This window comes from Zophobas morio, unplaced genomic scaffold (assembly GCF_036711695.1).
Source record: "Zophobas morio isolate AGI-343-1 ecotype UQ-CSIRO unplaced genomic scaffold, CSIRO_AGI_Zmor_V1 ptg000052l, whole genome shotgun sequence".
NCBI lineage: Eukaryota > Metazoa > Arthropoda > Insecta > Coleoptera > Tenebrionidae > Zophobas > Zophobas morio.
The window spans coordinates 188,402-200,640 of record NW_026972157.1 but is presented as its reverse complement, the minus strand read 5'-3'; the positions used below and the strand labels follow the sequence as shown (position 1 = coordinate 200,640).

The 12,239-nt window shown below is 18.2% G+C and overlaps 1 protein-coding gene across 1 annotated transcript; it reads left to right on the top strand.

The window, feature by feature from the left end:
* The first annotated feature begins 609 nt into the window (after nucleotides 1-609).
* Nucleotides 610-12,016, top strand: LOC135142744 (dihydrolipoyllysine-residue acetyltransferase component of pyruvate dehydrogenase complex, mitochondrial-like). Its single transcript, XM_064074490.1, has 14 exons — nucleotides 610-675; nucleotides 742-821; nucleotides 880-959; nucleotides 1,058-1,108; nucleotides 1,262-1,481; nucleotides 2,545-2,652; nucleotides 3,132-3,238; nucleotides 4,442-4,545; nucleotides 4,873-4,936; nucleotides 6,604-6,655; nucleotides 8,720-8,817; nucleotides 10,390-10,470; nucleotides 10,997-11,126; nucleotides 11,832-12,016. Exons 2-14 carry the CDS (start codon nucleotides 791-793, stop codon nucleotides 11,963-11,965), a joined length of 1,260 nt encoding a protein of 419 aa, XP_063930560.1. The 5' UTR covers nucleotides 610-675; nucleotides 742-790; the 3' UTR covers nucleotides 11,966-12,016.
* Nucleotides 12,017-12,239: the final 223 nt, after the last annotated feature.

The window sequence follows — 12,239 nt, the reverse complement described above, 5'->3', positions numbered from 1 at the left end:
CCACAGTTTTGAGTTTAACTTTTTTTTACTAGTTTTAGCGGTTTGAACGAATCAATACACATTACTTTACTAAAGTCGTCAACTTTTCTCGACACACATTATTTAAAGTTTTTTTAAAATAAATGATTCTGTAGATGGAACGAACAGTAATGATTTACTATAAGTATTTAACTGGTAAGATCTTTGTCAACTCCTTACAATGGGATCAGAATAAAGGACGGACACCCGCGACTAACCTTAAGTCTTTGACTTTTATTTTCTTGAATGTAATTTTATAAAAAAGGGTTACGATGAAAACAGTAATGGATTAATAGATCTGAAGGTTTGTGAAAATAGAACCACTGAAATCAAAACGTTCAAATTTTAATATTTAGATACCATGTCGATAATTTAAGCTTGAAATCCTAAAAAAATGCCAAAGGATTATGAGGAATCACTTTATTTACTTTCCAATTCAGTCAGGAAAGTGAGAATTATGAAAACTCAAGAAAATTTTAGCTGTGTAACGTAGCCTAAAAAATGATCTGTCCAACAGCCCTCGTCCATATAAAGATTGAATATTTTGATAGTGAACAAAAAAAAAGTTTTTTTTGCTATGACCTTTTCACTGAAAAACTTCACGAGGCTAAAATCAGCACTTTGCCTACCGTTTAACTCTACCAGAAGTTATATAAGGTTAAATAAAGGAGTTTTTTAGTTTTAGTATATAAATTTGCCTTCATTATTCTAACATCTCATAAGATACTTTCTTCGAAGCTATGCAAGCTACCCTGAGCATAAAAAAATAAAGATGCCAGCCTTAACTCCCACGATGAAGCAAGGTGAAGTTTATATTATTATCAGTAAGCTTTTAAATTACTTTTACTGCTTAAAATATAGGAAATATTGCAGAGTGGGTTGCTAAAGAAGGAGATAGGGTAAACGCCGGCGATGTCTTGGCTGAAATTGAAACAGATAAGGTTTTTTATAATTTTATAAATGGTAAAAGTATAATATAAAATTTATTAGAAAATTCTTATTTAGTGAGATTATTTAAATTTAATTTAATTTTCCCAAGGCTACAATGAGTTTTGAGGCTAGCGAGGATGGCTATCTTGCTAAGATTTTGGTTAGTAGCTAATATAACTAGTTACTTATTAAAATTTTTAACTCTTTATTAATAATATAATTACCTTATTACCATGAAATTACAATTTTTTATACAGTTTTTATATAATTTTTTTTAGATAATAATCTTTTGGTCCTATTTTATTTCTATTAGAAACTACAAGGAGAAAAAGATCTCCCTATTCAGACTCCCTTATGCATTATGGTAGAAAAGGAAGATGACGTTGCAGCCTTTTCTCAGTACAAGGAAACCGAGAAAGAGCCTGAAGATCGGAAATCTTCAAAAGATTCGAAATCTGAAGCAGAAAAGTCGTCTGAAGATTCTTCTGAGAAGCCCAAAGAAAAGAAAGAATTTAAAGAGCAGCAAGAAAAAAGTAAAATTTTGCCTTGATTAGTTTTTAATTTTATTTAATTGGGTATTTTAATTTTAAAAATATTTACATTAATTTTTGTATTTATATATAAAGTTGAGCTGTAAAATTTTATTTGCATTGATTGTTTTATTTTTTTTATTTTAGTATTTTTTTTCAAGTTTGTTTGCCATTAATATTATAAGTTAAAAAAATTTGGATTGTTTTTAATTTTTTTAGTTTTATTATTTTAGTTCTGAAAAATTTTTTATAAAATTTGTGTAACATTAATAACTTTGAGTTAAAGAAATTTTTACACCAATTTGTCAATTTTTTTTTAGTACTTTAGATTTATTATTAAATTTTCTAAGATTTGTTTAGCTAAAATGACTGCAGTTTATAAATTTTAATCAGTTTTAAATTGTTTCTCTTTAAATAGGTTTAATTAAAATTTTTAATTTTTTTTTAAATACAGTTATTTATATGAAATTCCTTAAAATTATAATTGAATTATAATACGTAGAAGTTTACAATAACATTAATTACTTTTTATGAATTTTTTAATTAGTATATTATACTTGAAAATTTTCCTTAATAAATTTATAAAATAATTATATGATTTTACGATATATTTTTCATACTTTATAAATTTAATATTAAAGATTTTAATAATTGAAACTTAATTTAGTTTTCGCTAGTATTTTTTAATGGGAGATTTGTAAGTTAGTTATTTATTAATATAAGTTTAACTTTTTTAATTCCTTTTAGAAATTAATTTTTTGGTAAAATTCTAAAAATATCGTCGAAAAATTTGAATCTAGTCTTTTTTATGGTTTACACTTTAATTATTAACTTTTTTATAATAAATTATTTAGCGAATCTATAGAAACGCATATACTTCTTGTATGATTAATTAAAATTTATGGTATTTTTAAATTTACTTAAGTCTTTAAGTAAAAGGAAAGTTTGATTTTATTTTAAAAATATTTAATTTTACTTATAAGTTTTATTTTAGTTTCAATTTTACTTATAAACTAATTATATTATTAATTTGATTTTACTCAAAACTTTTTTAAACCTGTTAAAGAAATTTCTCCCGAAGATTCTGAGAAGACGAAGGATGGCCACGTAGGCGCCTCGCCTTTCGCTAAAAAATTGGCAGAAAACCTTCGGCTTCTACTTTCTTCCATATCTGGTGTTGATTTGTTTTTAATTTTTTTATAATTGTGTTTTTTTAATTTTAGTTTTAATAATTAAATTTACTCTAAAATTTGCTAAATTATTATCAGTGGCCGCAGTTATTAGTAGTCGGGCGAAGTATAATTTATAAAATATTAAAACTTTTTAATTATAAACTCTTATTTTAGATTTTTCTTTAAAAAAGTTTAAATTTAGTTTTAATTTATATTTAAATAATAGTAATAAACTTTTTTGTTTAAAATTCATATAAAGTAAAACTTTTATAATAATAATATGCACCAATAAAATCTTTAATAATCTTTAATAATTATTATAAAAATTTTTTTTAAAAAGGAAGCCCTTCTTTATCTAATTTTATATAAAGTAAAACTTTTATATATAAATAAATTTTATTAATGCTAATAAAAGTAATATTAAACTTTTACTAGAACCAAGAAACTTTCAAAAAAAATTTTTTTTTCATTAATTTTTCAGGCAGCGGCCCTAACGGCGCGATTATAGCAGACGATGTTTTGAAAAGTATAAATACTTCAAAAACTTCTTCGAAAGTTTCCTCTGCTTCTTTTTATTCTGATCTTGAAGTAAATATTGGAATGAAATATTATTATAAGCTTCACCCTTTTTTTTTTATCTTTTAGTATTCATTATATTTTATTACTTGTTATTTTTTATTATTTTATTTTTTATTTAACTTATTTTTTTTGTACGAATTTCTATGCATAATACTTTACTTTCATAATGGTAGAGAAGTTTTTAAGTCAATTTTTTAATATTATTATAGCGTAATTATAAATATCAATAAAATATAATTTGGTAAAAAAAACGTTTTTCCTACATTTTACAAATGTTTTAGAAAGATAGAAAAATAAAATTATAATATATTTGAAAATAGTTGAAACTGCAAACATTAAAAAAAATTAACAAAAATACTAAAAAATACATGATAATAAAAGTAAATAATAATAGTAAATAAAAATACTAAATATGTGAAAGTTTCTACGTTTAATAATAGCAAAATTCTTATAAACGGGTGACCAAATTACCTTTAAAATACCTAATAGAGTTTAAAAAATACCTAAAAAGTTACCGATAAGGACGATTCGGTAACGAGCTTAAATCGAATAACTGATCATTTTTAATAAAACTTACCAGATTGATACCTTTAATTGACACACTTTAATTAAAAGGAACCAATAATATAAAAAAATTAATAACAAGCGGCAATAAATAATTTATTACATTAGAACCTACCAAATTGACAAATTTGAATGTACCTGATAAAGTTATAAAAAGTAAGAAGTTTATAGTTTGTTAACTTTTCCTTTCTCTATTGATGAAAGCTAAAATAGGGAAAAGTATTATTAAAAAAATGAAATAATTTTTTATATAAAATTTATAATAAAACAATAAAAAATTTTTATTTTCTTACTTTTATGAAATATTTTATAAAAAAGTTTTTCGCATTAAAAAAATAAACTTGAGCATTTCATAATAACAATTAACTTTTCTATTTTAGTTCTATTTATTTATTTATTTAGTAAAAGTACTAATAAACTTTTGTTATTATTGTTAATTTAAATAAAGTTCTTGCAGTTCTATTACAAAAAACTTTTTTTCCGTTAAAGTTTATATTATTTTTATAACATGTATTATAGTTTTTAATTATTCTAATCATTAGTTTTGTATATTTCTATTTTTTTTTAAATCCTTCCTTTTACAATATTTGTTATTTTAATTTTCTTTTTATATATATTTAATTTTTATGAATTTTTTTATTATTTGAGTTAACGAGCATGCGCAAAACTATTTCTGCTCGGCTTGTTGAGTCGAAAACGGCAATTCCTCATTATTATTTGACGTGCGAAGTCAGTTTAGATAAACTTTTAAAGTATTTTATTTTATATTATTTTTTTATTATAAAAAGTATATTATATTTTATTTTTTTCGTTATTTTATATATAATATTTTTTTACTTATTTCATTATAAAAAAGTTTTATTCTGTTTGTTTTTATACAAACTTTTTTAGCTTATTTTTATAATATAAAAAGTATTCTTTTTTTAATTTATTCTTAATCATACATTTTACTATAATACAAATTTTTTTTTGCTTATAATAAAGTATTAATTTATAACTTTTTATTATTTATATTATAAAACTTTATAGCGAAAAGGTTTTTTATTATATTTTTATTTACTTATTACTATCATTTTGAGGCTTCGGAGTTCTTTTATGGATGCTTATGAAACAAAACTTTCTATTAATGACTTCATTGTTAAAGTAAAAATTGTTTAATAGTTTATTTTCACAATAATAATTTTTTATTTTTGAATACTCTTATTCATTGCGTTAATTATGGTAATTTTATTTTTTTTTAAATTTTTTTCAATAGTTTTATTGATTTTGATTATTATTAAAAAGTTTTATACTATGTTTTATTTACTTACTATTATTAAAAACTTAAGTTTTATTGAATTTGTTTTATTGCTAATGAGAAAACTTGTTTTTAGATAGTTTTATTGATTTTGATTGTTATTTGTAAAAGTTTTATATAATAGTATTTATAGTTTAAATTTTATTTTATTTATTTCATTAGTAATTAACTTTTTAAGGAATTTTTTTTCTTGCAAATAAGAAAATATTAAACCTTTTTATATATTAAAATATTACAAAATTATATATATAAACTTTTTTTTATTATTCTTTAACTTTTATAATAAAACTTTTATGGATTTTATAAAAATTTTTTATCACTAGAAGTTTTTTTAATGCAAACGTATTATTTATAGTAAAACTTTTTTTTTAATTTAATTCATTATTAGTATTAATAAAATTTCTAATTTTTCTAATAAATTTCTTTTTAAACTGTAAAAAATAATTATTCAATGGTTTTTTTATTTGTTATAATCTTTATAGTTTTATAATTATTGATTTTTTATTAATAACTTTTTAATGAATTTTTTCTTGCAAATAAGAAAACTTTTATATTATAGTTTTAATATATCAGTAACTATTGATTATCTAAAGTACCAGTTTTCTACTATAATAATTACTGTTTCATTGTTATTATTTAATTTTTTAATAATAATATATATTTCATTATTATTAACTTTTATCAATAATTTTTTGTTACCCTAATATTTATAATATCCACCATACATTACTTATTAATATATATTTTATATTTATTTCTTTTTTAAGTTTATTAACAATTTTATTTTGTTATTAAATATTATAGATATTGAAATTAATTTTTTTTAAATAAATTACACTAATTTAATAATAAATACTTAAAAAAAAAGTCAACTATAAACTATTATTAAAAAAGAGTATTGTTTCACTATACATTTTCTTGTAGTTTTATTATACCCTTTACACTTTTTCAGAAACTTTTTTCTGTTTTCAACTGTTTTTAGTTTTCTTTATTTGTTTAAATATTTTCATTTTTTTATATTTTTATACAATATTTTTTTATATTGAAACTTGAAATGTATTTTTAATTGAATAACATTTTTTTAAGTAATCATTTTTTATAATTTGGCTAATGTAGTATTTTTATTTTATTATATACTTTTTTTATTAAATTTCTTTTATAATTATTTTACTTTCATATATTGATTCAATTTTTTTTAAAAAATTAATTGTATAATTTTCATTAATTATACTATATTTATTTATTACTCACTAATAATACTCTAATTCTATATATTATATTTTTTATTTTTATTTTATTTTTTATATATAATATTTAAATTGTTTCATATTTTATTATAATATTACATTCTTATCAGTAGGTGTTGATTTTTCCTTTTTCTTATATATCTTTGTATATTGTTATTTATTCATATTTGCATTTATTATTATTAATATTTATTGTTATTTATATTATACTTTTACTTTTTTTATATCATAGTATTATTTTTTTTATATTTACTTGTATTTTACAGGCTTCTGCTCTAGCATGCAAGGAAGTTCCGGCTTGTAATTCTTCGTGGATGGGTAACTTTTATATAATAATAATAATAATAATAATAATAATAATAATAATAATAATAATAATAATAATAATAATAATAATAATAATAATACATTTATATATGTAATTATATTTAAGGAAAATTAAGAAATAGTTTAAATAACTATAAATTATTTATATTACTTACCAATACAATGACACTGGTAATTATTAAGTATTGCTAATAGTGTTAATAATAAGCATAATTTATATATTTTATGTGATAAAGTTTGATGTACTTTTTAATACAACTTTTTAGTTTTACTTTTTTTTTGTTATAAAAATATTATTTTATATTTTATATTTTATATTTTATATTTTATATTTTTATTTTTATTTATTATAAAAAAAGGAGTTTATAAAGCTTTTATTATAATTAATATGAACTAATATAAAAATACTAATGAAAATTATTATAGAATATTAATAAAAAACTTATTTTTAATTATTTTTAATATACAAATAAATTGTTTTTAAAAGTATAATAAATTTTTTATAACTTTTCCTGTAAACTTTTTTTATACTTTTATGTATTTCAATAGTATTTCTTTTTTCTATACCAACTTTTGAATATTTTTAATTTTCTTTTATTTTTTACTTTTATTAACTAAAAAAACAATTAAAAAATTATATTTTATTTCATTAAGTTTTAAGCACGACAATTATAATGAAATTCTAAAAGAAGTTTTCAAATTCATTTATTAATAAAAAAAATTACTTATCTGCGTTTAATTCTGCTGGTTGTGAAAGGGATCTTTTATATATTTTATAGTTATTAATATATTTATTCATTTTATTTAATAATAATGTGTTTTTTTTAATTTTTTTTTACTTTATTAAAATATTAAGGCTAAGAAAAAAATTATAATTAATAAATTATAAATAATATATTTTCGTTATTTAATATGAACTAATGAAAAACTTTATGAAGAAGTTTTTTTTATTTAAAAATTTATTGCTATAAAATAAATATCTTTTTTATTTTAAATTTTTTTTTGATTTTTTTAAAACAAAAATAAGATAATATTAATAAAGAAATATAATAATTGCTATTATAATTTTTGGTAAATTTTTTTCTTATATATAAAATTTTCTAAGTTTTTTATTAATATATCTTCTGCTATATAAAAAATATTTCTTTGACGTTTATATTTTTTAACTTTTTTTTTTTAATATTTATTTTTTTGTTTATTTTTACTTTAATAGATTAATAAAATAATAATTTTTAATATTTGTATAAATATAATATTAATTATTTATTTTGATATGAACTAATTTTTTTCTATAATTATTTTTTTAACATTATGTATTTCTTTAGTTCTTTTCTATAACACTTTTCCATTAATATTTCTATTAAGTATACTTTTTTACTTTTATAAAATAATTATAAATAAATTATTATTACATTGATATATTTCGGTTTTTTTTAAATGGGCTAATAACTCACTTTTGAACTGTATTATAAAAATTTTTACAAGTTTTATTTTAAATACCTTTTTGCTATTTAATAGATATTCTTATAACTTTAATATATTTTTCTATTTAACGCTTTTTTTACTTTTTTTTTTGCTTTAGTAGAATATTTAAACTAATATAATATTAATTAAAAATATTATTTTTATAATATCTTGAGGGCTAATTAAAATATTTATGAGATATATTTTTTAAAAAATTTTATATCTTTATTTATATAATCATTTTTTTTTAATTTTTTTTAACTTTTATATAGTTTTATAGATATTCTTTTTTAACTTTTTTAATATATTTTTTTCAAGTCCTTTATTATTGTCATAAAATAATAAAATAATATTAAGAAAATATTTATTTAAATATACTTACATTATTTTTATAATGAACTAATAAATAACTTGTGAAATGTATTATATAAGGTTTTCTTATTTAAATTCCTTTTGTTATATAAAATTTTTTTTTAACTTTTATATATTTTTAATTTTTTTATTAACTATTTTAAATATTATATAAATATTTTTTATTAACTTTTTTTTAATATTTTTATAATTATTTTTATTTTTCTTTAACTTTATTAGGAGATTACATCCGAGAATATCAACATGTGGATGTTTGCATTGCAGTCAGCACTGAAAAGGGGCTGATCACTCCTTTTATTACTTCAGCTGATCAAAAAGTTTTTTTTTTTACAATATTTGTTTTAGCTCTCCTTGTAGTTAATCTTATATATACACATATATATGATCCTAACCCTTAACATATATATAAATATAAATATATTAAATAATAATAACTCATGATTAAAATAATATTATTATTTATTTTATTATATAAATTGTTTTTTTTACTTATTATTATTATTGTACCTGTATTTTTGGTTTTAGTTATTATTTTTTCTTGTATTATTTTTTTTTTACTATATATATTTTTATAGTGTTTCTGTTACCTTTTTACTTTTATGATTTATATAAATCATAAGTATTTAATCATAAATTAAAAAACTTCAAGTATTAACTTTTTATAATTTTTCTTTTTTTAAAATATATTATTGTATCTGTAAAATAAGTTAAAGTTTTTTATCAAATATTTTTTATAAAAAGTAAAATTTATATTATTATTTACATTTTATATATTTGCTTCGTTTGATTTCAGTTAATTAAAGTTTTATAATGAGTTTTCTCCAATAATTATTAGGATATCGTTTTTTTTATGTAATTTAATTATATATATTAGCTTCATTTATTTTAAAAGAGCAATTTTTTTAATTTTTTTATTTATAAAAAAAAATAAATAATGAAAATTAAAAAAATTGAAATTTTTGAGGATTATTTTGTATATCATTGAAATGTTTGTAATACGTATAATAAAGGTAATTAGTAATAAATAATTTTTTATTAATTTATATAAAATATTGAAAGAAACAGTTTTTATTTTGAAATGAAAAACAACAAAGAATAGTTATAATAAAATTAATATAATTCATTTTTTTCTTGAAATAAAGAATATTTATATTAGATAGTTTTCCATTAATAATAGATACAATATTTTTACTCAATAATTTATTTATGTGTATCATTTTGTTATATCAATAAAATATTTAAAATCATATAAAAATTGTAATAGTAAAATAGGAAACAATCAAATATAATAGAGAATAGGTTTAAAATATATATTTTTACTTTTTTTTAAGTATTTTTTTTATAATGTCATATTGTTATAATTATATAACTTGCAAAAACTTTTCCTATATATCTTTTTATTTTTATTACTAAAACTTAAATAATACAAGAAAACTTTTCTTATTATTGTATTTACTTAGATAGAAAGTATAATATTTTATATTTAATAGCATTTATTAACTTTAATTATAACTAATAAGTAGTATTGTTTATCTTTTTACTAGTATATTTTTAATAACTCCGTAATAATAATTCTGTTAAATAGTGGTAATACATTTTTGTATATTTAACTAATATTCAGTATTGTTTATCTTTTTATTAGTATTTTAATATCTTTATAATAATAATGATATTTTTAAATAGCATTCACTTACTTTAATATATTCATAACTAAAAGTTTTATTTATAACTCCATAATAATATTAAATAGTATTGATACACTCTAGTACAATTATAACTAATAATATATTATTGTTTATTCGTATTTTCTTGTAATTTCATAATAAAAATATTACTTTTTATTTTTTAATATATTAATTTACTTTAGTATATTTATTACTGCATTATAGGGCTTACGAGAAATTTCCTTAGCGAGTAAAGACCTCGCCGCGCGCGCGAGAGCATGCAAACTTTCTCCTCACGAATATCAAGTCTCATCTTCATTTTATTCTTATTTCATATTGTTATAGTTGCTATAATTTATATTAATTGTTTTTTTTTATAACAACTCTATACATATTTTTAAAACAAAAAATTTAAAAATCGTATAAATTAAATATTATTTATAATCTTTAAAAATATACTTAAAAATAGATTACTTTTGATATATATATATAAACATATATTTGGTATAACAATAATAATCATTTATACAAGTATACGAAATAGTAATCATAATATTTTCATATAATATCTTTATAATGCGTAGCTTATTCCAAAATACTAATAACTTTTATAAAACATTTAGTTGTTATATTATTAATTTTTACTTTAAATAAAACTTTTTTATATTATTATAATTTTAATATTAATAGTTTACTACTTAATTTTAATATAATATTAAAGTTTTCTTGTGCTTTTTTAATTATTACTTTATAAACTTTTATATATATTGGTTTACTGTTTTAGTATTAGAAAAATATTGTATATTTTTAACGAATTTCTATTTGTTTTAAGGGAGGCACTTTTACCGTTTCCAATTTGGGAATGTACGGGACCACGTGTTTTTCCGCCATTATTAACCCGCCGCAGTCTGCCATTTTGGCGGTGGGCGCACGTGAGAAAAAAGTTTTGGCCAATGAAGACGGTTATACATTAGAAAATAATATAAATAGATATTATATAACATTATAAGTTTTTAAATATTTTATATTTTTTTTTTTTTTTTAGTAGATAATAGAAATGTGATACTTTTTAATATTATCATTTAAATTTTGACTAATAATAATTAAGAAAAGCTATGAAACTAAATTAGTTTTTCATAAATTTTATGAAAAGAAGTGCACAATTATATAGACAATTTCATAATTACAAAATCATTCAACGCATGAAGTACTTAAAAAATATGAAAATGTTTAATAATATTAGTACAAATAAATATATTTTATAATGAAGCTTTTGTATATATTTAATATAATAAAGTTATTAATATCCGAATTAATATTTCTATTTTTTCGTAGTTTTTATTATTAACCAAACTTTTATGAATATTGTTCTAAAAAGTTTATATTAAAGAAAAAAAGAAATATAGGTTTTATTTATAGCTAACGCTGCTTTTTGTTAACTCTTGTTTTCTTTAATTGTACTAAAAGATTTAATAAAAAAGCAAATTTTAACGTAAATATATAAAGTTGATTAAGTTATTATTTTATTTAATAAAATAAGTAAAAGTTTAGTTTCTAATTATTTTTAAAATTTAACTAAACGTAAAAATAAACTTAAAAGTAGTTGATTCAAAAATTTACTATTTTTTTTTAATTCATATAAAAAGTGACAATATTTTAATGTTTAGGAACTTTTTATGTTGCCGACATCATGAAGGTGTCTTTAAGTTGTGACCACCGCGTGGTGGATGGAGCTGTAGGCGCCACGTGGCTCCAGTCCTTCAAGAAATATATCGAAGAGCCAACAACAATGCTGCTTTAGCCCATTTTAAAAAAAACAATAAGAGCAAAGGCGATGACGATTATGTTACTGCTACACTTCATTATTTTATACTAAATTTTCTAATAGATATTTTTAAGCTTGAATTCCTTCATAATACTATATCCAACTTTTCTCAAAATATTCGTATAGGGGCGTATTTTATATGTAAATTTAATAATTTTATGCATATTAAATGATTTTTAAAAATTATTGTAAAAAAGTTTTTATACAAGCTTTTCTAGGAAAAATGTATACTAAAAGTCCAATAATAATT